Below are 26,091 nucleotides of genomic sequence, written 5' to 3' on the forward strand. Positions count from 1 at the left end.
GAATTCGCGGGTAGGGAGGCGGATGATGGAGGGAGGGAGGGAGGGAAGGGTACTAGGGAAAACATATCGTACTGCAACGCGGCGAGCCATCTTCTTCTGCTTCAGTTCCGACGAACTTTCACCATGTTGAGGGCTAATTCGCTCACAAGGGTAGGCGTCATATTTTTCCTTATTTTAGCATATTTAAAGTCGTTCTGTCGTTTCAGTTGTCGTCTAAAATATACCTAGATGTCTATAAAACATTTCGGTGTGAGAAATTCGTCGTGACAAAGTGTCGTTTTCGTCAACAGCACGACTTTAAGAAGGGGCGAGGATGGTCGTATCTGTTGCACTACCCGGCAGTGAATGGTTTTCGTCGGTTATTGACAAAAACATACTTTTTTTCTTCTTCTTCATGGTTTCGCCAGTCAGGACCGCAGTGCGCAACAAGTGTCGATCTTTAGTCGTTTTTTCTACTTCTTATTTACCGCAAGCGGCGATAAGTCATTGAAGTGGTTATTTACGCAAAAATGTAATTAGGAAACCATTTAAAAGTAATTTGAGTCAATTCAGGACAGTAATGCTTAGCAAGTGTGATTATTTTATGTTTTTTATTTACCGAAAGCAACGGCAAGTGTTTAAAAGTGTTCATTTAACAATAAATGTCAGTAGAAAAACAATATTTTAAAAGTAATCTTGTTTATGGTAATAATTCCAGGACTGCCGTGCGCAACAAGTGTCATGATTTTCTGTTGTTTTGTTACTGGGTGTGACATTCAGTTTCAGGTGTTTATTCATTTAAAAATTTCCCCCAAAAACAATTTATTTAGAAATATTAATAATTTCAGGACAACAATTTTCAACAAGGTTTATGATTTTATTTACTGGAAGCGACAGTGAGTGTTGAAAAAGCACATTTACCCAAAGATGTCAAGAGAAAAGCAAATCGTTCCCATTGTCAGTCAGCTGATAAGATAATGATTCATTCCCTAAGTGAATTACCACGAAGGACATCAAATATCCTTCTAATTAATTATTCGACAAGTAAAAAATTATTTATTTATTTACATAAATATTTATTTATAAGAAAATTCGTTATGGAACAGGCAGGCCTCGTAAGAACTGACACAAACGTTGAATATAATTAAATTCGTTATAAGAGCAGATCAGTGTTGTCACTGTTTGTGCACTCAATAATGTGTATGTGAATATTTTGTGTACTCATTATCTACGCGAAATAATGGATGTGTGTGTGTGTTTTGTGTTGCTACACATACACAATAGACAAACACAATCTTTATATATATATATATATATATATATATATATATATATATATATATATATATATATATATGTATCTATATATATGTACATATATATATATGATATATATATATATATGTATATGATATATATATATAAAGATTATGTGTTTGTCTATTGTGTATGTGTAGCAACACAAAACACACTTACACATCCATTAGTTCGTGTAGATAATGGACACACAAATCATTCACATACACATTATTAAGTGCACAAACAGTGACAACACTGATCTGCTCTTATGTACGTATGTGTGTGTGTGTGTTAATAAATTCTTCAATTAAAACAGGATACGTCTCAAGTATAAAAGGTCCATTAAATTTAACACACTCGTTTAAGCCAGAGTGTTTTAATGTAAAATACATACACACGTAAATAATTCGTGTAAACGTAAACACACACATTACGCTGTATATATATATATATATATATATATATATATATATATATATTAACTTTTATCCAGAACAGGGTCAGTTTCCTAAAACCGGTCACAGTGACCAAACCTGACGAGGTATGGAGACAGTATCTGGTGTAGGCTGGTTTATTCAGTGTAGGAGAATATTGAATTACTTGCATGGAAATATATGTGACAATAGTGATTTGGTGGTAGGGATAGGTGTGTTATGATCCCTGTCCTGTGGTAGTTCAGTCACGTGTCCTCATTATCACAGTCGACCAATATTCAATTTATCCTAATAGGGCAGAAGCCCTTGAGTCTTAAGCTAGGCCGTCGACACCAAGCCTAAACAATTGCCTTTCGTGTTCATGTTTACTGTCCCATGCGTGCGCGCATACACGTGCGTGCATATGTAAAAACGTACGTATGACTGATGCACATGGTATATATTTATATTTATAATGCAGGAAACGTGTCTTGTTTACCGAAGAATAAGAAAAATAATGCGTTACATAACGCCATATGTGCTGCCAACAACTAGCCGGCCGGCTTTCTTAACCCGTCCCAAATAAAATGAGTCTAGCGCCTAGATGTGCACTGTATCTGTGCATAGGGGCGTTGTAGCATAAACTGTAATATTATAGATCTGTTAGAAGTGACGCTATTTTATGAAAATAAGTCAATCAATATTAGGAGGGTTCAGTGTGGGTTAAGCTTCCTACAGTGGTCATTGAGACCAAAAGAATGTTTTATTTTAACTAAAAGATAACAGATCATCGTCTAGGGATATGACGCCAGTCAACAGAAGGAAATAAATCAATAGTGGGATGCTTTCATCTTTGTTAAACGTCTCTCAAGCGTCTTATAGTATTGACTGAAGGCAAGAAAGTGATTAATATAATAAATAATTTTTTTTAGACCTATAACAAACAGATCGGCCTCCGTTCTTGTTGCCAAGTTTGCCTTTTTGGGGTAGGTTATGCTACGGCTGGGTCAAAAAGAGAGAAAGAGGAAGAGTGATAAGTGTGGGTTGGTCCTGATGGGGGAAAAGGGGCCAATTGGGGGGTCTCTGATACGTCTGGCAGCGCTACAACTTGTCCCTGATGAAGTTGCTATTGCAACTTTGCCAGCCAACACTTGTGTTTATTCTTAGCAGGTGTCCCCGTTTCGACTGTGTAGGAGAGCCATCGTTGTTATTTATTACGTTTAGAAAGCTTTAATCATCTCATTTTCCATGTCCACGATTAAGTAACACAGCGTTATTGAACGAAATAACCGTTATTCGAGATGTTGCCAGGCGTACGGTCGACAGCCCCTACGCGCATGTAAACAACGGGCGTCTTTAAAACCGACTTGGTCGATTTGGCAGTGCCCCGTGGTCCAAACCAGGAATCTTACTCTTGTACACCTTACCCTGTACCCTATAGCCTATACTCTCGCTCTCTCTCGTAATCACCGTGCAAGGCAGGAACAGGCCTAACGGGGTCTTTATTATTTTAGGCCTATCTCTGGAACACCTGTTGTGTGGTCAAATATATCTTGCAAAATTGCAATAAGCTGTTGTGTTAATCATAATCTTAAACCTTCTTTAATATTGGAGTGTCCTTGCACCCCGGTCCTCCCTAAATTCAGCGACATTTTTTGATGACGTTATAGTTGATCACAGCACAAGGCCAAGTATTACCTCGCTAGATCAACCCTAAATCCAGATCTCTCTCTTTCTCTCTCTTGTGTGTGTGATACCATTTATCTCCTTGTTGTGAGGTAGCTTACAACCTCGCCTTGTGCTTGGTTTGACATTTTCTTGTCGATTATCATGGAGCTGGGCAATTTCACTTTCATCTGCTGTTACGTAATTCCCAAATAACGGCTATGAGAGAAACATGAGGATGAAGAAGCGCACATAAGAACGCGCCTGCTTGTGAGAACGTTGAAATAAAAAGGAAAAAGTAAGAGAGGGGTGGGTGGGTGGGCGCCTTTCTATGCATGTCTTAATCAGAATCTGCCTTCAATGCCACCGGTACTGTCTTATTTTAGGCCCCAAAAGCAGACAACTGGCGCCACTCAAGAATTCCTTAACGCTCTTCAAAACTATATAGCCGTCTTCTCATGATAGTTTTGGCAAGGGAGTTACTAGGTCTCTCTGGCTTCTAACTTTCGTATGTTGTCGAGTGGCAATTCCAATAATTATACGTCAGGTTTTTGTGCTAAGCAACATGGCGGACAGGTTGGCAGAGATTATGTTTTAACGTCAAGCAACTATTTTTTTTCTATCTCCTCTTGGCTTTGGAATAAGTTTCAGATCATTATTAAGTACGCATGGAGATACTTCACTGTTATACAGCAGGGTTTACGAAAATTATTGCGTGGAAAACTATAAATAGACGTATACCACTTGTCTCTAAACAACACTCGTTCGAAAAGTCACAAGTCAGTAGTAAACTATATGAAATTGCAACAATCAACCTTCAGTGCACGTTCATGGAGTGAGAGTTCTATATATGTTATTAAACTATACGTAACTAACAAGTTCTTTATTTCAGTGGTATCTTTACAAAAAATAATGGCTAAAGATTTCAACGAATTTTGACAGTCTTAAAATTAGCCATAATAGTACAAACTAAATCAAAATTACTGGAAAAAATGGTAAATTGCCTTATCATGTGACTAAAATTATGCCTACCCTTTACCGTATACAGGAAGCCTACTTTTCCTTATATCCAGTGTAGTGTCTAAACTCTAAACTGTAATGAATATATATTCATACATACACTATATATATAGTATATATATATATATATATATATATATATATATATATATATATATATATATATATAATACACACACACACACACTATATATATATATATACTATATCATATATACAATTTAATTATACAAGCAATGTTTCCACCGTATTCTCGAAAATAAGAACATGGCAAAACAGAAAACTAGTGTAATAAACAAATCTGCAATGCCATAAAATTGAATTTTAAGGTCCAAAGAATTTAGTAACAGAAAGAAGTAACAGAAGGTAATGGGAAATACAGAAAGAAGAGATATCACTTATTTTTATTATTACTAATATATTCTCTTAGCAATTTTCTCTAGGTGGAAACATTATTTCTCCTTTTCCCCAGTACCATGGGCGCATTTTGGACGCACTAAGAAGGACAGTACACGCAAGAGAACCACCCGGTGTCGCCAGTGCCTGCATTGTAGGACCATCCACCCAAAATGTTCCGAGTACCAACATCCACACATCGGTCGCATCGTTCGACAAGAACAAGAAGACCAAGACTCCTAAACCAACTCTAACCAAGAAAGTCCCCACTCCCGAGGTGAAGAAGGCTGCGGCCAAGGTCGCAGGATGGAAGGACTCGTGGGACATCCCGAAGGGAGGAGCCGCAGCAGGCAACAAGGCCGCCAAGGGCGGGACCCTCCAAGACATCATCGCCAAAGACCCGAAGATCATATTGGCTGCGACTAAAGGTCCAGCAGCGTCATCTGACTCGGATGGTCCGGCGTCCAAGAAATCCCCAAAGAAGAAGGAAGCAGCACCACCACCAGCAGCTCCTGAAGCGGCTGCTGCTGCCCCAGAAGCAGCAGCTGCAGCAGCAGCCCCAGCTGCCCCTGAAGCAGCAGCAGCCCCAGCTGCCCCTGAAGCAGCAGCAGCCCCAGCTGCCCCTGAAGCAGCAGCAGCCCCAGCTGCCCCTGAAGCAGCAGCAGCCCCAGCTGCCCCAGAAGCAGCAGCTGCAGCAGCAGCCCCAGCTGCCCCTGAAGCAGCAGCAGCACCAGCTGAAACAGCAGCCAAAACACCCACTTGCTCCTGAGCGCTGCGCGCCCCAAAACACCAGAACAACCCCTGAACTGCGCCCACAAGCACACCCCTGAAGCCTGTTTGCCCCCAGGGCAGCACCACACTCCCCTGAAGCAGCTGTTGCCCCAGAAGTGGCAGCATCAGCGGCTGCCCCAGAAGTGGCAGCACCAGCAGCTGCCACCCCAGAAGTGGCAGCACCAGCAGCCCCTGAAGTTGCTGCCCCAGAAGCAGCAGCTGCAGCCCCTGAAGCAGCTGCTGCCCCAGAAGCAGCAGCACCTGCCCCAGAAGCAGCAGCACCTGCCCCAGAGGCAGCACCAGCAGCCCCTGAAGCTGTTGCCCCAGAAGTGGCAGCACCGGCAGCTGCCCCAGAAGCAGCAGCAGCCCCAGAAGCAGCAGCTGCAGCCCCTGAAGCAGCTGCACCTGCCCCAGAAGCCGCTGCACCTGCCCCAGAGGCAGCACCAGCAGCCCCTGAAGCTGCTGCTGCTGCTCCAGAACCAGCTCCACCCGCTGAAGCAGCTGCAGTACCTGAGCCAGCTACCACAGCAGAACCTGAACCAGCAGTGGAAGTAAAAGCTGCTCCTGAGGCAGTGGAGGCACCTGCACCAGAAGCAGCTGCAGCACCGGCAGCAGAAGAACCAGCTGCTGCAGTAGAAGCAGCACCAGCAGCAGCAGCTGAGGAACCAGCTGTTGTGGAAGCTGCACCGGCAGAAGCCGAGCCAGCAGCGACAGTCGAGGAAATAGTAGCAGAGGTCGCTAAACCAGTAGAAGCAGAAACGATCTCAGTTGCCGAGGATGCAGCAACTGCGGCTGCTGTCGCAGCTGTAGAGGAAGCAGCAGCAGCGGAAACTCCGCTATCGGAAGGTACTTCTTAAAGTTTGACAATTAGGAGTTTGTTTAGTTATATTTATATTTTTAGGTTTCTGTTATATTGTTGGCTTCATCAGGTTTTAGTTGATCGCTAAACAATTTCTTTTATTTTCTTTATATTCATCTGGATTTTAACATCATATAATTGGCTTCACCTGGATTTAATTAATCTCTAAATAATTTAATTTTGATTTTGGTGTTGTCAGTTAGCATTGGTAAACTCAGTTCCATGTATGATGATGCACTGAATATTCTCTATAACGCTTACTCTATACCATTGCTATAGCTTGATGTTACAATCTACACACCTAGATAAAATATTCCCACAGATTTCTGGACAAAGAATTCACTAATTCAATTGCTTTACATTTGCTACGAAAGTTTTCAAAAGGTCTTGCCTTGGAGGGGTCTGAACCACTCCCAAACATTGTTGGGCATCAAATTCAGTCAACCCTGAATATGACACCTATAAATGTTTGGGAGTGGTTTAGACCATCTAAGGCATGATCTTTTGAAAAGCCTCATGGCAAGAGTGAAGCAATGGAGTATGTAGATTTTTTGTCTAAAATCTAAGGTATAATTTCATCCAAGTGTAAGGGTGTTGGAATCGTATGAAATGAACTTCAATACAGTGCATAGCTACGAAATCAATCGTTTACGTTCAGTATGAAGATTGTACCGTTTGTTTTACCTCTTTTCAGCTCCCTCTGGAATTCAACCAGGTCAAGTTACAGCCGTTATTGGTGCTGTAGTCGACGTACAGTTCAAAGGGGAACTTCCTCCAATCTTAAATGCCCTTGAAGTGGAAAACCGTCAGCCTCGCCTTGTACTTGAAGTAGCGCAGCATCTTGGTGAGTATTTTCTGAAAGTTTGGTAAAGGTCTCACAAGCTTCTGACCTTTGGAAGGACGAATACTGGCCAAGTCCCTTGCCATTGCTTTTAATAACAGTCTCACAAGCTTATAAACTTTGGAGGGACGAATGTTGGCTGAGTCCCTCATCATAACTTGAAACAGTCTCACAAGCTTATGAAAACTGGAAGGCAGTGTGGCATGTTAGGAATACTATTGGATAACAGTCTCACAAGTTATGAATCTTGCATAGCAGTCTCACAATATTGCCAGTGTTGCATAACAGACATAATAACTCAAATTAACTCTACCTTAGTAGTGTGTTTTCTGCCTTTCCCAATCCCAATTTGCAAGAAGAATCCTTTATGCAAAGATCATTAGCTGTGAATATCATTATTTCACTTGTCTTATATGCCATTTCTTTACCAGCATAAACAGTTGCATATCATTCAATTTTTGCCGATTTCTTATATTTTTCTATAGGTGGAAATACTGTACGCACCATTGCCATGGACGGCACAGAGGGATTGGTCCGTGGCCAGAGAGTGATTGATTCAGGTGGCCCCATTTCCATTCCAGTAGGACCTGCAACCCTAGGAAGGATCATTAATGTCATTGGTAAGTCTGAAGTTTTATGTACAGTGAATTCTAGTGTAAAGGGTTTGCAAGCTCCTGCAAAGACTGCACAATGCAACTTAGACATTTCTGTCACCAAAATGAGGTCTGGAGATCTGCAAAAACAGGTCCTTCACTAAAGGACTCCTTCAGTAATGGCAGACATGGCTATGATATAATATACTGTACTGATTTGGTTCAGATACCAAGGATTGGGTGCTAATTAGCAAAGCAGATGAAAGAGGTAGGTAAGGGTCTATTTCATGCGGCTGTGCATTTCTCTAATGTCCTTGATATATTCTTTTGTCTCTCAAGTATCTTATGACAATCACCTGCCTCACTTGTATTGTATACATCTGTAGTTTTCACAGTACAAAATATCTTTAGCTTGCATCCTGCTGTACTATGTAAACACACTTTCCATCCTTGTATTTTTTTTTTTAGGCTTTTACTGTTCCCATATTTTGTTTCAACTATTTCAAGTGCAATTCATGTACTTTTACACATATATCCGCTATTATTTTGCATTTGAAGTACCTTAATATTTCACTTATTGTTATAAAAGTATTAATGGAGTCTTATCCCAGCGAATACCCCTTTACATGCAGTCTGTTATTAATTTAATATATATACCTTTTTGCTTATCTGTTAACGGATCTCTTCTGTCTGTACTCTTTATTATCTCTTGTGTAACTTCTTTCGCACCATATCTTTTGGAAGCTTAAAGTTCAAGTCAGTGGCCCCTGTAGATTTGTTCCATATAGGCAGGTGTATATCTTCTGGGTATTATTTTAATATGATAATAATTGAGAGGCTCTACTCTAGTTATTGAATTATTTCTAAGCAAAACTTAATATTTTTTTTTAAACAGGTGAACCCATAGATGAACGTGGTCCTATAGAAACGCCTACATATGCTGCCATCCACGCTGAAGCCCCAGAGTTCAAAGACATGAATGTGGACCAAGAGATTTTGGTTACTGGAATCAAAGTTGTTGACATGTTGGCACCTTATTCCAAAGGAGGCAAGATTGGTACGTATGTTCAATATAGCTGGAACTTTAGTCCTTTCTAAGAGCCAGATGTGTCTAGTCTAATTCTCATTGTGACAAATCTGACAAAGAAATCTGACACTTACAATATATTGAAAAATGATATTGTTAAGATACAATAAAGTTTGTTCATACTTACCTGGCAGATATATATAATCAAAGTACCCACCCACCTCCCCTCAGGAGACTGTGGGAATAGAAAATCTGATAGAAAATGGGAATGGTTCCTGACTTCCGCCTCCCAGCGGCGGGAATGGGTACTAACCACCTGGCCGACCACTGCATGTGCCAGGAGTTTTGAAATTCTGTCGGACTTCGGAGAAATACAGCTATATATATATCTGCCAGGTAAGTATGAACAAACTTTATTGTATCTTAACAATATAATTTTGTTCATGAAACTTACCCAGCAGATATATATATAGCTGAATCCCACCTTTGGAGGTAAGGAGAGACAGAAAAGGATTTTGGAAACACATTACATGCAGATGATTGACATCTTGGTTCCTTACCTGTTAGCATAGTTGACTTCGTGATTACTGTCACCCAAGTCTGCTATTGCTTTACTAGAGTCTCCAGCAAGGTAGTGACCTATATAGCTGGTGAGTTCTAGATGATCTGTCAACGGGAGTGTGACCACAATGTGACTAGACCATTTTGACCATACTATGAGGGCAACGAAGCAAAAACCACCACCTGACCAGCCTAACAAATTTAATTCCCACATTACTTAGGCTAAAGGAAAGGGAGTCCAGCTCAGGCGGACGACCTTACAACCATAAATCAATATAAACCTTTAAAAAACTCACCTACCCATTTTCTACAGGGTAGGATGAGTGCTACTTCCTGCCCCCAACAAAGTGTCTGCGGCGACGTATGGTCCAAGCGCATAACAGTTCTCGTATGTCGTCTTCACATCCCGCAGGTAGTGTGAAGCGAACACCAAGTTGCTGCGCCAAAAGGTGGCACTCAGAATGTCATTGAGTGCCATGTTCTTTTGGAAGGCTACCGAGGTAGATATAGCCCTCACTTCGTGGGCATTCACTTTCAACAGCTTAATAGCACTGTCTTCGCAAGATGAATGCGCCTGTCTAATGGTGTCCCTCAAGAAGAGTGCCAGAGCATTCTTCGACATAGGTAACTCTGGTCTCTTGACTGAACACCATAAGTTGTTAGAAGGACCTCGACATTCCTTCGTTTTCCGCAAATAAATCTTTAGAGCCCTGACAGGACACAGGACTCTCTCTGGCTCACGTCCAATGATTTCAGCCACACCCTTAATCTCAAAACTTTTGGGCCAAGGGTTGGACGGATTCTCATTTTTAGCTGGAAACGTCGGGCTTAATGAGCAGACTGCATTATGCCCCTTAAATCCAATATGCTTGCTAAAAGCTTGAATTTCGCTAACCCTCTTCGCCGTCGCCAGAGCGGTTAGGAAAACAGTTTTCTTGGTAAGATCTCTTAACGATGCATTTTGAAGCGGTTCAAACTGACTGGACATTAGGAATTTAGGGACTACGTCCAAATTCCAAGACGGTAACTTAGGTTGAGGAATCTTTGTAGTTTCGAAAGACCTTAATAGATCGTGAATATCTTTGTCATTTGCCAAATCAATTCCTCTATGTCTAAAGACTACAGATAGCACACTTCTGTAGCCTTTGATTGTCGAGACCGCAAGCTTCAAGTCGTTCTTCAGGTAAAATAAAAAGTCTGCTATTTGGCTCACAGAGGTCGTGGTAGAGGAAATGCCCTTCCTTCTGCACCAACTCCTAAACGTAGCCCACTTTGATTGGTACACTGCAAGAGTGGAAGCCCTTCTTGCATTGGCAATAGCTCTTGCCACAGGTCTTGAAAAACCTCTCGCTCTGGCCAACTTTTTGATAGTCTGAATGCAGTCAGACTCAGAGCAGGGAGGTTTTTGTGGTACCTCTCGAAGTGGGGCTGTTTGAGTAGATCTGTCCTCGAAGGCAGTGTCCTCGGGAAGTCTACTACGAAGGACATGACCTCTGTGAACCATTATTTTGTCGGCCAGTAAGGGGCGATTAACGTCATTCTCGTCCCTTCTGAAGTCGCAAATTTTTTCATCACTTCTCCCAGGATCTTGAACGGGGGAAAGGCGTACAGATCCATCCCTGTCCAGTCCCAGAGAAGGGCATCTATTGCTATTGCTCCCGGGTCGAGCACCGGGGAGCAGTACAGCGGAAGCCTCTTTGTTCTTGATGTCGCGAAGACGTCTATTAGAGGACGCCCCCACAACTTCCACAGCTCTTGGCACACCTCCTGATGTAGAATCCACTCGGTCGGCAGCAGTTGACCTTGCCGACTGAGGAGATCCGCACGGACGTTGTCCATGCCTGCAACGAATCTCGTCAGAATCGTTACGTTTTGCGTTTTCGCCCACAACAAGATCTCTCTCGCTAGGTTGAACAATGACCGAGAGTGAGTCCCTCCTTGTTTTTTGATGTATGCCAGAGCTGTGGTGTTGTCCGAATTTATCTGAACTATCTTGTGTGAGACCTTGTCTTCGAAAAATTGTAGCGCAAAGTATATGGCCGCTAGTTCTTTGAGATTTATGTGCCAGTACACCTGTTCCCCTCTCCAGGTGCCTGACACTTCTTCCCCCCCTAGTGTAGCTCCCCACCCCGTGGTGGATGCGTCGGAGAACAACACTAGGTCGGGGCTCTGAAGTTTGAGGGATACTCCTTCCGAAAGTTTTAAAGGATCGAGCCACCACTTTAGGTGATCCTTTACTTCTCTTGGAATCCTTAAAATTGCATCTAAATCTTCTGTCCTTCCAATTCTCCTTCAGGAAAAACTGGAGAGGTCTGAGATGTAGCCTCCCCAAGGAAACAAACTTCTCCAGCGAGGAAATGGTCCCCAGCAGACTCATCCATTCCCTCACCGAGCATGATTCTTTCCTTAAGTAGACTGATATTTTGTCTAATCCTTGCTGTTAACGTCCCTGGGACGGAAAAGCTTGAAAAGCCACTGAATCCATCTGAATCCCCAGATACACGATGGACTGTGTGGGGATCAATTGTGACTTTTCGAAATTCACCAGAAGTCCCAGGGACTTCGCTAGAGTTAAGGTTGATTGAAGGTCCTTCAGACACTTTTCTTTCGATGATGCTCGAATGAGCCAGTCGTCTAGATATAGAGAGATCCTGACGTTTGCAAGATGAAGCCACCTCGCCACATTCTTCATTAAAATTGTGAAGATCATTGGTGCCGTACTCAGTCCAAAGCAAAGAGCTCTGAATTGGAAAACTCTTCCCTTCATGACAAAACGCAGATACTTCCTCGATTGGGGATGAATCGGGAGGTGGAAATATGCGTCTTGAAGGTCTAATGACACCATCCAATAGCCTTGTCTTAAGCCCCCAAGCACTGACTGAGGTGTCTCCATCTTGAACCTCTGTCTCTCTATAAAAAGATTTAGACTGCTCACATCTAAAACTGGCCTCCAACCTCCCGACTGTTTCGGTGCCAGGAATAACCTGTTGTAGAAACCCGGGGACTGAAGGTCGTCGACCTGTTCTATTGCCCTCTTTTCGAGCATTTGTTCGAGCAGATCGAACAAGATCTGTTGTTTTTCCAGATGGTACGAAGGTGATCGATCCCTGGGCGTCGTGCACAGCGGAGGCGGCTTCAGGAAAGGTATTTTGTATCCTCGCTCGATGACATTGAGCGACCAAGTGTCCGCCTCTATTTTTCTCCAGGCTTTTGCAAATAACTGAAGCCTGGCTCCTACTGGTGCCTGAAGGACTACATTCTCATTTCCTACCTCTGGGTTTAGACGGGGCTCTACCTCTGGAAAGGCCTCTTCCTCGAGGAGGAGGTCTCGAGGAAGCTCCACCTCGAAAGGGCTTTATTTTCTTGGAAAACTGTGTTCTTGCAGAAGTCAAAGGAACTACAGGACGTCTAGAAGATTGCGCTAAGAGGTCCTAAGTAGCTTTTTCTTGCAGACTGCCGGCTACATCTTTAATCATAGCCTGGGGAAAGAGATGGTTCGAGAGAGGGGCGAAGAGCAAATCTGCCCTCTGTGCTGGAGATACTGACTTCACAGTGAATTTGCAGTAGAGAGCTCTCTTTTTTAAGAGCCCTGCACAAAAATGCAAAGCCAATTCCTCTGAACCATCTCTGACAGCCTTATCCATACACGCAAGAACGCTGGATAGCTCCCCCAGGCTAATTGAATCTTGACTACGAGCCTTTGTGTCTAGCAGTCCCAAGCACCAGTCCAAGAAATTGAACACTTCTATTGTCCTAAAAAGGCCATTAAGATGGTGGTCCATTTCAGCAGGCGTCCACGCTACTTTTGCTGACGAAAGGAGAGACCTCCTTGGTGCGTCGACTAGACTGGAAAAATCACCTTGCGCAGATGCAGGAGCTCTTAAACCGACATCTTCACCTGTATCGTACCAAATGCCTGCCTTGCCGCATAGTCTTGAAGGAGGCTGGGCAAAAGAAGTCTTTTCTTGCGCTCTTCTCGACTCCATCCAATCTTGAACCTTTTTGAAAGCTCTTTTAGTTGAAAGAGACTTCGTCATCTTAACAAATCCAGGAGTCTTGCTGGTTTTCGACAATGAAAACTGAGAAGGAGGAGAGCGAGGAGCTGCGGGTTGGAATTCGTCTCCAAAAGAAGCCCGAAGCAAGCGAACTAATACTTGATAATCAGAAGAAGCTGACGTAGAAGGTTGATCCTCGTCTGTTTCTTCTGAAATACTACTCAATCCTCCTTCTTCTGTAGGAGCGGCAGAGGGGCCTCCCGAAGAAGATGGTATAAGTCCTTTCGGTCCAATCTTTGATGAAGAGCGCTGCTGTGACGTCCATATAAACGTCCAGCTTAGCGTCCATATTCTGTTTCTCAGCTTGCAAACCGCCTTGTTTCGCAGCAGAAAGAACGTCAGTTTTCGGATAAAGCGAGGCCCTATGGGAAGAGAGGGGAACGCTTCGAAGAGTATGGCGAGTTTTCTTCCTCTCGATATACGAATCTTTCGGAGGAAGTTCCTCGCGCTCTTTACCCAACTGCAGGTGAGATGCACGAAATCTAGAGGGCGTAGAAACCGGTGAAAAAGAAGAGCGATCCGAAGAAGCGGGAGACCGCTTAGATCTTTTGATCGGCAATTTATCATCTTTTCTTCTACGACGCGGTTCTACCTCTCTCTCAGCCAGCAACGAAGCAAGTTGTTGTTGCATAGAACGGATGACTCTTTTTGTTGGAGACGGTTCCTTTTCAGGTGAAAAGCTGATCCTGTGAGAAGGCGAGGAGCGAGGGGAAGCCCTATTCCTTCTCACATGGACCGACTCAGTTCTCTTCTTGGAGCGACTGGGGCGCTCAAAGGCTTCATCGTCGGATGACATCCTGGTTCTCTTTTGTGGCGTCAATGCAGCAAAACTCTCTGGTGAAGACCGCAAAGCAGCAGAAGAGAAAGGACGTGAAGCGTCCTCCTCCCTGAGACCAAAAACGCTGGCCGCCTGTGCGACAACTTGCGTCTTTGCTCTCTTTTGCGGTGAAGAGTAGTCCACATAAAAAGGCGAAGCCCGTAAAGCAGAAGGAGCGAAAGGACGTTCCGCGTCCTCCTCTGAGAAACTACTGACGACGGCCACCTGTGCAACATCTGACGTCTTAGTTCTTTTCAGAGGACGCGAGTGTCTCCCAAAGCTCCAACTCCTGTGCGGGGAGGACGCCTCCGAAGACGAAAAGCACTCGCGGAGGATATGTGCACGAGCGCGCTCTTTGGCAGCCTGGGGATCGTCGACAGGTTCTGCCGAAGGGATGCCAAGATTCCTCCTTCCTCCTCGGTGGGGGGTTCCCCGTAACCCTCCTTCTTTGGCTTTCGACCATGGTCCCCGTTCCGTCCTGGTCCTGGGAGTTCGACAGAGGTCCAGGCCTAGAGGCATTATAGGGCCGATCTGACGCCCCCTCCACAACACTGGGGGCACTTTCACTGCACTTCACTTCACTAACAATGCTTTTACCCTCCAAAGCGAGCACTTTAGATTCTAGATTCCGTAATGATTCTAGAATCGTAGATAGGGCATTGACCTCCACAGATTTTTCAGGGCCCGAAGGCACAACAGATTTAGGTGTTGCACAAACTACTGAAGGAATAGAAGGAGAAACCTTACTACCCTTACTTCTACTGACTGATACACTTCTGGAAGAAGACCTCCTTATCCTATCGCGCTCCAATTTTCGCACATAGGATTCATAAGCCTTCCAACCTGAATCAGACAGACATTCACACTCCTTACAACGGTCATCTACTACACACACATGGTCTCTACAATTCGTGCATACTGTGTGTGGGTCTACCGAACCTATCGGTAGCCTCACCTTACAACCTTCCATACAACACACTCTGGTGCTAGTTGAACTAGTCCCAGACATCTTAGTTAAAGAAAAAACCAAACCAAATTCAAAATCCAATCCACTATCAGCGTATGCCTAGTCACAATCCACGTTCAATAACCAAAAGACAAACAGAATACTTAAGTAACAAGGAAGTTTCGAAAATCCTAGACGGAGGTACTGAAAACAGTTGTTATCAGCACCAGCAACAGAGTAAATCTGATAGAAAATGGGAATGGTTCCTGACTCCCGCCTCCCAGCGGCGGGAATGGGTACTAACCACCTGGCCCACCACTGCGTGTGCCGGGAGTTTTGAAATTCTGTCGGACTTCGGAGAAATACAGCTATATATATATCTGCTGGGTAAGTTTCATGAACAAACTACAAGTTGCTGTTGTTAATAGAATTTTTCATTTAATGTTCAGTCAAGCCTATATTTGTCAGGCCTGTATTGTAGTGATGAGAAAATATTTTAGGTATTCTCTGATTTTTTGTTTCAGTTCCCCCTTTTGTGGCATGATAATGTATGTTATAGGTTCATGACTTCCCACCCCCTCCTAATAATTAATGTTTCACATTACAACTGTTGCATCTTTAAAATCTCCTTTACTCTCAATTTCCCTTTCTGCACTGAATGACCTTGTCATAGGTCCTAGCACTTGGCCTTTGGCCTAAATTCTGTATTCCATTACATTCAATGATTTTCAAAGTTTGTAAGAATCATACTTAAAATGGACATCATTTTACAGGCCTCTTCGGTGGTGCAGGTGTGGGCAAAACTGTATTGATTATGGAACTCATCAACAATGTTGCAAAAGCCCACGGTGGTTACTCTGTATTCGCTGGAGTGGGTGAGAGGACGAGAGAAGGCAATGATCTGTACCACGAGATGATTGAATCTGGTGTCATTTCTTTGACGGACGAAACCTCAAAGGTTGGTGCAACTTTTGGGTTGTTTAATTGGGATTGTGTGCAATTCAGATTTACTCAAAATTATTGTAGAGTTCTGTGTTATAATATTTTACTTAGTTTCTGTAAACTTTAATTACAGTATAATGAAACCTTAAAAGTTAGTACAGCTTAGTTTGTTATACAGTGGTTATATGCAGTATAGATTTTCTTGCAAATATTGTAGAGTCTAGGGTTGTTAAACAGGGACTGTGCTTTGTAAATTTACTTGTGAATATTACAGAGTTTTGTGTTGATTATAACAACATTATGGTTAGTTTCTGCAAACTTTAAGTCCTACTATGTTCTTCACACTCACTTCTGGTGCTCTGGACATAGGCCTACCAGAAATTCTGCCATTCTCAGCCAGCTAATTATTATAATTTTGTGTTGGTTATAATATTGTGCTTAGTTTCTTTAAACTGTTAGTCCTGTACCCTTCACATTCACTCTTTGTGCTCTGGCCTTAGGCCTACCAGAAATTCTGCCTTCTTTAAGCAACTGCTGTTGCATTTAATTCACCACCACATTAAATTTTTTCAGCTTTCCAAAACAAGTTTTTGCCAAGTTTAAGATTCCAGGAACATTCACTTTCCTTCTTACTTCTCTCCAGACCTAAAACTAACTCACTGGAGCTCTTGATATTGCCTCCACAATTTTTTCCAACACCATTTCAGTGATCACCATTAGTTGCACTACAGAATCCACTACAGTGCTACAGCAGATGTATTCATTTATAATTTGTTCTTTTCAATCCTGAAAGCACTGCCCTCTCAAGAGTTTTTTTTTTGTTAATGTATACCTAATAAGTAGAATTTTCTCTCAATATTAAATGTCTGCGTCTCTAGTACTTCACAGAGAAGCCCAAGGCCTTGTTATGTAAAGTAGGCCTCTTTGTGCGCTTAATTGTGTAGCTTAGGGGCCCTGGTTATTATTATTAATAGGTGTTAGTTTTTCCAGACCTCTGAGTCTCAAGTAGACTCTTCTCGGGCTGGTTCTCAGGGATCAATCCTGAGAAAAAAAAAATTATACTTTATTTGAGAAACCCGTCTTATTTAAAAAATTTATGATTTTATTAATTGAAAAATCCCTGCTTTCCGCAAGAATATTTTTCATTTCTGAACTCCGCAGATAAATAGATCTTTGCTGGGTCCAATTTGGGCACTCAACAAGCAAATGCTGTACTGTCATGGGTGTTTGACATCTGTTACATTTCACTGGGTCAGCATGTGGTGTTGACATCAAGTGACCATGTGAGAATCTTGTGTGTCCTATACGTAGCCTTGCTAGGATCACCTCTTTTGCTCTTTCCTCCTGTGAGGATGTCCTCCATGCATAGACTTCAGTTTTTATATTTTTAAGTTTGTTTGTTGTTGGCACCGAGGCCCATTCTTCTTTCCAATCCTGGTTAAAGTTAATTGTTTTTAATTTTAACTGATTTTACCCAGTCTGACACTGGGGCATATGAAATTGTTGGAGGGATAGTGCAGGTCTAATTTGGCAGCAGAGTCTGCATATTCATTTCCTTTTATTCCCACGTGTGCTGGGATCCAACATATTTCCATTGATATTCCTGATTGGAGGAGTTGATGAATTTTTATTTGAATTTCCTGTACTATTTGGTTTCCTGATTTATAGCGCTACGTGAGTCACTGAAAATTACAGAGACACTTGCTTTTGTGCCTCAGATATCATATCTAGAGCCATCTGTATGGCTGTGACTTCAGCAGTAAATACTGATGATATTGAAGGTAGGCTTTTTTTACTTAACATATTTTTCGAATATGCAGATGCTCCTACTCCAACATTATTTTTGGAGCCGTCTGTATATATCATAAATTTGTCGCCTTTTCTTCTAATGTGCTCCAAAGCATGTTGGCGGTACATTTCCGTACTTGTCATTTGTTTTTTGAGTAGGTAAGACAGGGAGGTACATATCTTTACTCTATTTAAATCCATGGTGGTGGCAATTCCATTGGTGGGTGAAAAATTGGATTCATATTATGTATGTTCATTATGTATCTAGCTCTTTTTGGGAAAGAGCTAGTACTATTAACTGCTGTTACTTGATTACAGTTTTGGAAGCAGTAAGTTGCAGGAGACGATCCCGCTTGCATTGAAAGACCTCTTTGTATTGTTATTAAATTACGGTGATGTTTTAAGGGCAAAATACCTGCCTCCACCAAAAGTGAGTTTGTTGGGGACGATCGGAAAGCTCCTGTGCACAATCGCACGCCTTCATGGTGCACTGCATCGAGAGATTTTAATGCAGATTCTGAGGCGGATGAATATATTGGACAGCAGTAATCTATTATGGATAAGACTGTTGCCTTATATATCATTAATAAAATGTCTCGCTTTGCTCCCCAATTAGTGTGTGATAACTTTTTTAATATGGTAAGGGCTTTGATGCCCTTGGCTTTAATGTATTTGATGTGCTCTTTCCAATTTAAATGTTTGATCAAATATTACTCCTAGATACTTGATTTTTGTACAAAATTGTATTTCAGTGCTATAAAGATGCATTTTGATTGTTTGGTTCTTCATCCACCTTTTGTCTTTGTAGAAGACGATTGCTTTTGTTTTATCAGTTGAAAATTTAAATCCAACTGAATTTGCCCAACTACATATATTTGAAATGGCAGTACTGAGAACTCTCTGAGCATGTCTCAGATTACTACTCGTATAGTAAATGACAAAGTCATCAACATATAAACTGTTTTTTACACCACTTGGTAAATTTATAGTAATGTCATTGATTGCTAAAGCAAACAATGTACAGCTCAAGACACTACCTTGAGGGATTCCTTCTTCCAGTTTATAGGTTACTGAGTAGGAATTTTCTACTCTTACTTGAAAAGTTCTGTTTTGTTAAGAAGTTCTTAATAAATATTGGTAAGTGGCCTCTTAGTCCCTTGGAGTGGAGTTTTTGCATGATGTTATGTTTCCATGTTGTATCGTATGCTTTTTCTATATCAAAAAATATAGCTACTGTTAATTTTCTTTTGTTCAAAGCCTTTTTTGATATGATCTTCTAAATGTGTTAAGGGATCTAGGGTTGATCTGCCAGCTATTGAACCAGATTGTGTTGGTGTTAAAATGGATTCTTTGGTTATTACATACGTTAATCGTGCATTAACCATTTTTTCTAAGATTTTGCATAGGCCAACTTGTTAGAGATATCGGTCTATAATTGGATGGATTACTTGCATCCTTTCCTGGTTTGTTTATTGGAATAATTATGGCATGTTTTCCATTTATCAGGAAAGACACGTTTTTAGCCAGATACTATTGTAAAATTTTAATAAATATGATTTAGCTATAGGAGCTAATTTTTCTATCATTTCAAATGATATTTTTATCATATCCTGGTGCAGAGGGATGACAAGAGTTGATGGCATTATCTAGTTCATCCATGTTAAAATATAGTTATATTCCAGGTCTTCAAGAGTTTCAAAATTGAGTATTATATTTTCTTTTTGTTTTCTGATACTTTGAAAATGTGTATCTAGGCTGGAGTAAGCACTGATGTTTTCAAAATGTTTCCCAATTATGTTTGATATTTCATAAGTCTCATGGTATATTTTTCCATTTAAATGTATTGCACTTCTTGGAGGTCTTATATGTTTTCCATTGATTTTCCTATCTTTTGCCAGACATCCCTTGTGGATGTGTTTGAAGATATGTTTGAGACATATTCCTTCCATGATGCGATTTTTTCAGCTATTACCGTTTTTCTAAATTTGGCTGTATATTTGTTATATAGTGGTTTAATGTGGTTAATTGTTATGTTTGTTATATAATAATTTTGTTTAATATGTTTATACTATAGGCATTTTGTTGAGTGATTTAAGGCGAGTTTTGAGTCTGTTTAGATTGCGGACTCAATTATATGTTTTTATTTTTACTTAATGTTGTTAATGTTGGATTCCACCATGGGACAGGGGATTTTGTGGAATGTGTTTTGGTTTTTGGAATACTTTTATCTGCAGCTTTATTATGAAGTTTGAGAAGGATTCACATGTAGTATTGTGATCTTCATTATGTGGGAATGGTGGTATGTTTTCGTGTGTATAGGAAATATTATCCCAGTTAGCTTTTTGGATATTATATCTTGTAGGTGGCAATATTTTGACATTACTTAAGTAGTTCAGAATGATTGGGAAATGGTCACTTGTGTATGAATCGTCTAGGACGTTCCATTCAAATTTCTCCGCTACATCATTTGAACATAATGAAATGTCAATTGAAGAAAAGGTTAGGTGTGTATTTGAAAAATATGTTGGAACTTCACTTTCATTGAGACAATACAGGTTGTGTTTCATTATAGTATTCTCTATGTTGATTCCGGATGTGTCAGTGGGGTTATTAATATCCATAATGGATTATGTGCATTAAAATCTCCTACTATAAGTAGTGGTTCCTGTATACTTTTGCTAATAAGTTCAGAAAAATCACTGAAATTTGCATTGAAATTTGGTTGGTTATAAATAAATTACAAATAGTAATTTTACTTTTATCAGGCATATACAGTTTAATTGATGTTATTTGATATGGCATAGATGGTATTGCTCAACAGGTTCATATGTAATGCTATTATGAACGTATATGGCTGTGCCTAATTTTCCACCGTCAGTTGGTGAATAACAGGCAATTTTATAGTGTTGGATATTTGTAGGGTTACTTCCTATATGTTGTAGACATATGCACATTGGGTTGTGGTCTCGTATGATTCTTTGTAATTCACCCAGACGTAGTCGGGTTAAGAGACCATTTATATTCCATTGAATGATTTTATATTCCATTATTGGGAGGAATTGGTGTTAAATTCTGTAAATGTTATTGCTGATTTTACTTTATCTCGTAGTTTATATGCATTTGAATTTATTTGTGGTTTTTTAATCGTTGTATTTGTATGTTGGTTATTAGATTCTGCAGTTGTTTGTTTTTCATAGTTGAATATTAATAAGTCTATTTTGATTTTATAATTTCCTTTTTGTATTTTAAGGATTCAGAACATAATTCGTTCTCATGTTGGTGTGTTAAAGGGCACCTTCCTTAATTTGGTAAAATTGTCAATACAATTTCGTACTGTGTCCTCTGTCTTGGTAGTTAGTTGGTTATATGTACTTACAAAGCATTCATTACAACCAAAAGATGAAGCTGTGGTTAATGTTAATTATTTGGTTCAGAAGTTTTTGGTCTAGCTTTAGAAATTTCTGGTGGTTTTGTAATTCTATTGTTCCTTTTCTGTAGTGATAAGGACTGTTTGGTTTGAGGGGTTATTTGTTTTGTTGTTGTTAATGGGATATTTCGGTCTTGTGGATGTTGGGGGTGATAGTTATATTTTGGTTTGGTTTAATGGTATGATTTCATTAGTATTATTTGATGGAACTTGTAAAGAGTGATCTTTACTGTCCAGATGTTGGCTGTTTGATTGAGATTGAGGGTAATTGTGTATTTCCACTTGTGATGAGGTTAGTTTAATATCTTTTTTAAAATGTTCTCCTGGTGTAGTTGGAGTCTCTCTGGATTGATTGTAATTTTCAATATTTACCTTTTTTCCCTTAGGTGGGGTTCTTTCTAGAATTTTTTTCTTTTTGCCAGTTCGATTATCATCATTATTTAATTCTTCTTCTATTGGAAGTTCTTTTCCATGGATAACTGAATCATCTATGTTAGTGGTGGTATTGGTTGTTGTAATATCACTTTTATTTTGTGTTTCAGTATTATTGGTATGAAATCCAGTTTCCCTGTTTATACTATCTTGTTTGTCATTGTGCTGTTTGATGTCTTGATTTTTAGTCACATTTGAAAAGGTGGGGGTTTTGGATGGATTGTTAACGCCTCTTACTTTTAGCTCAAGTCTGGCTTCCATGACTGACATTCCTGTCCTATTTATTAACAACTGAAGTTCTGTGTATATTGGTAAAATGAACACTCCTTAGATTTTGCGTGATGGGCTAGTCCACAATTAATACATTTTGATTGATTACAGTTCCAATTAGTGGTAGGTCATCTGATGCAACAGACTGCACATATAGCTTTATTACGGCATCTTTTGTATGTGTGTCCATACCTTGAGCACCGTGTACATTGTAATGGTTTAGGAACAAAAGGACGAACTTCTCTATTTTGTCCAAGAATTTTTATTTTAAATGGTAAGTCTTGGCCTGTAAATTTTATTTTGGCAATGTTGATATTTTACTTTTATCTTTCCTACTTGAAATAGAGTATATTTCTAAATCGTGGATATTGTTATATCTCAATTTTAGGGAGTCTAGCAATAGTTGTTTTGAAGGAAGCTCCTGCTCGCTATTGGGTAGGATGACTGTACCCTGTACATAATTCAATGTTTCGTGGCTTGTAATTATTACCTTTATTATTTTATTTCTGTTATACTTAAAAAGGGCAGTGGACTGCTTTTTATTGGTTACTTGGATAAGCCATTCATTGTCCTTTGATGTGTCTGCATTCCATGTCTTGTGTTGGATATATGTTAAGTAATTTGTTTTCTAGCATCGCTGCTGAGATTTTGTTGTCAGCTTTGAGGACTAGAAATCTTGACCAATTATCTGGTCCAAAGAGGTCATCAAATGTACCAATGTGGGATTAAGTCGGTAATTTTTGTTTCTTTTGGTCCTTGTTTTTATGTATGTTGCTTGTCTATTATGATTTTTATATTTTCTGTATTGCTGGGAGGATTATTTGTCTCTAATTCAGAATTATTGTTCATCATATATGGTTCCATGTTACGATATTGGAGTTTACCAATTTATTTTTGTTTGTTTCTTTTTTATTTATGCATCTCTATTTGGTTTTCTGGCTCTGCTGCTTTCTTGGAACAGGGTGTTCCCTTTGTATCTTTTATAGTACTTTCACTACTTGTGGCAGTACCTAGGAATTCGGGAGTGACGTGCCAATGGTCATCAACTGTGCCGTAGTTTTTGTTTCCATAATGGGGCCCAGGGTACTCAAATCATTTATTTCACAGTTCATAAATTTTGAGTTTTTACAAAAAAAAAAAAAAAAAAAAAAAAAAAAAAAAAAAAAAAAAGATATCATTGGCCCTTCGCGAAGTTAAATCTTCTGCCAAAGGCACAAGTGAGAAAGGACTCCCAAATGTCCGCATCCCTACCCTACCCCAAAAGGGGATGGCATAACATGATTAGTATGGCCCAAGTGTAAGCAGAACCCGCTTGCTAGGACTAAGAGTATTATGTTAATACAATTATCCCCATCCTAATCACATTATGGGCAAACTGGATAGAATGCCGAGAGTTCTATCCTAGAACCAGGCCCCCCCCCCCCCCTGGAATCCGTGGTCCAGCTCCACAGAATAGTTCCGCCTGAAAAAACAGGTCCGAACATTGTCGGGTAGATGATGGATCTACCACAGTTCTCACTATTTAGCTTCGGATTTAACTCCACGTTAAGCCATGATATGTTTTCTCATTTATTTGCTTTTAAAAATTTTGGCAAAAAATGGAAAAGTCCACATAAGTTTACTCGAAAATATATAATGTCATATGGGACTCTTGGGTTCGAACCTGGGAAGAGATTCCTGAGGTTCGAGAGCCCCCTCACCACGTCAAGGTGGTCCCAAAATGAGGGGGAGGGGCCCTGGTAATCCACCCTGGTTAGCCTAAGGGAAATTTGCCAAATGAGAGAGGCAAGTTAAAGGAAAAGTTCATAAATAAATTAATATGAGGGGATAGAACAAAAACCTGATACACCTGAATTCAGATGTCAGCAGGAGCAGAGAGCAGGAATGAATTTGCTCCTCGCTAAATATTTGGATATCAGAAGATCCTCTACAACTGCACAAGGCAAACTATTCCACATCTTAGTTATAGTCTAGTAAACTGAATAGTATTAAACCTTATGTTAGAAAATGACTGTTCGCAGCAGCCTGCCTAAGTGGTGTGTCAGTATTTTTTAAACGGGTACAACTTAACCTAACCTTCTCTGACTTGACCTAACCAAGGCACCTTGTTGTACCTTTGGTAAAAGGTCTGAAGTTTTATATACTGTAATAAATCCCATCCTAGCTAAGGGTGTGCTTCATCCTACCTTGGCCTTTTAACCATTTATACTTACAGAATTAATCCTAAACCTTCTTATAATCATTTCTCATTCTAGGACTAGTTAATTATAAAAAATAGATTGCTATTATAAGTCTGGCAATAATTGTAGGATTTTCAACACTCCACTTTAACCAGTTTAGAAATGCTCTTCTTCCTGTCATTAATTTGCACCATAAAACTTATCGAATTTATCCTTCACACATTAATGTACAAAAATTATTCAGATTTATACTTCACACATTAACATAAAAAATTATTCAGATTAGTTTCACTAAATTGGTCAAGACAAAAACAACTCGGGTTTGTAAATGGCATCCGAGTAAATTTTACTTAGCAAGGAGTACCAGCGACCAGTGAGTCTGATTAATTACTAAAAACATCATAACAATTTTGGTATGTGTTGGGAAATATGAAATGAGATAAACATTGAATAAAAGTACATATGTAAGAGGAAATTATATGAAATGAGATAAACATTGAATAAAAGTACATAAGTAAGGGCCTAATATGAATGGCCTTTGCAAATGTATTTAATGACACTGGAATTATTGTACTTCATAAGTTAAGGATATATTACTATACACTATTTCATTCTTTCCAGCAAGGCTGAAAATTTAAGATGGGGTTAAAACTTGCATTTAGTTTCAGTAGATCTTTGTTATTTGATAAGTTCTTAAAAATCCAAGAGGAGATGCGTTTATGCATATTTATAAAATATGTAACTGATAATAGGGAACACACACAGCAAGTGTGGACTTTTGAACATTCAATCAGTGAAAAATAAAAATACTGAAATACCATAACATTATTAACTTTCTTAAACAACTATAAATTATGCAGCAAATGAATCATTACATATAAAATACTTCTATGCAGAAAATCAACTTAAATACTAATTATAATAATACAAAAAATAACAAAGACAAGAATAGCAGTAGTACATTACATAGATTATCAAATACATATAAAAGACACTTATCAGTGAACACATATCTACACTTTAATAAAATTACCCATGATTTGACAAAACAATACATATAAAGAAGCTAGGCTATTGAAGAGACAAAAAATTATATCTTAACACGAGAAACCATAGTTCTTTATGCAGTTATTCAAACATAATTAGAATGGAATTGAATGGAATATAAAATTTAGACCAAGGGTCAAGCACTGGGACCTATGAGGTCATTAAGTGCTGAAAGGGAAACTGACAGTAAAAAGGTTTTAAATGTAACAATTGTTAAGAAAGGGTGGAAAGTAAGATGGAAGAAAAAGAATATGAGTGGAGTTACAGTAAAAGGAATGAAAGGGGTTGTAGCTGGGGGCCAAAAACTGCAAAGAACATTAATTAAGGCCTACTGAGGTGTGCTGACAGTACTACCCCCCTACGAGGGTCAAACATATTTAGCATTGTAATTATCACCATCTGCTAACACCAATGACAAAATCCATGTGAAGTTCCACCACTCATGTCTTCCCTGCGCTTTACCTTCCACAAATCTCCACACATCTTTAGCCTTCCTTATCATAATTCACATCGCAAGTAGGTCTCGAGAATTGAATAGAATCTAGGCAAAAGGCCAAGCACTGGGACCTATGAGGTTATTCAGCGCTGAAAGGTTAATTGACAGTAAGAGGGAATGAAAGAGTAGTTGCAGCTATTGCAGCTAGGGAAAGAAGGAACACTGCAAAGTAGGCCAAATGCCTGCAATGCACCGCACGAGATGCACTGATGGCGTTACCCCCCCTACGGGGCTAAGTAGGTCTAGGTCCTCCCCCTCCACTGGTGC

General features: G+C 40.1%; 3 protein-coding genes across 3 annotated transcripts in view; 2 read left to right on the top strand and 1 right to left on the bottom strand.

The window, feature by feature from the left end:
• Positions 1-26,091, bottom strand: part of LOC135226359 (uncharacterized) — a 76,945-nt gene that overhangs the window by 49,311 nt on the left and 1,543 nt on the right. The gene's annotated exons all lie outside the window — the stretch shown is intronic.
• On the top strand, positions 46-5,541 carry LOC135226149 (testis-specific gene A8 protein-like). The gene is made up of 2 exons (XM_064265590.1): positions 46-150; positions 4,849-5,541. Exons 1-2 carry the CDS (start codon positions 124-126, stop codon positions 5,539-5,541), a joined length of 720 nt encoding a protein of 239 aa, XP_064121660.1. The 5' UTR covers positions 46-123.
• LOC135226150 (ATP synthase subunit beta, mitochondrial-like) overlaps positions 5,609-26,091 on the top strand; it is a gene marked incomplete at its 5' end in the record, with an annotated part of 29,734 nt that continues 9,251 nt past the window's right edge. Inside the window, 5 exons of the mRNA XM_064265591.1 lie at positions 5,609-6,389; positions 7,097-7,246; positions 7,729-7,863; positions 8,732-8,893; positions 16,016-16,200. Coding sequence (XP_064121661.1) covers positions 5,609-6,389; positions 7,097-7,246; positions 7,729-7,863; positions 8,732-8,893; positions 16,016-16,200 — 1,413 coding nt within the window. The remainder of the gene's footprint in view (positions 6,390-7,096; positions 7,247-7,728; positions 7,864-8,731; positions 8,894-16,015; positions 16,201-26,091) is intronic.

The sequence above is a fragment of the Macrobrachium nipponense genome, chromosome 14, assembly GCF_015104395.2.
Source record: "Macrobrachium nipponense isolate FS-2020 chromosome 14, ASM1510439v2, whole genome shotgun sequence".
NCBI classification, from domain to species: Eukaryota; Metazoa; Arthropoda; class Malacostraca; order Decapoda; family Palaemonidae; genus Macrobrachium; species Macrobrachium nipponense.

Coding starts and splice junctions, on each gene's coding strand:
- LOC135226149 (XM_064265590.1), top strand. CDS start 124: ATGTTGAGGGCTAATTCGCTCACAAGG. Junction 151..4,848: donor GGGCTAATTCGCTCACAAGG/GTAGGCGTCATA, acceptor CCTTTTCCCCAG/TACCATGGGCGCATTTTGGA.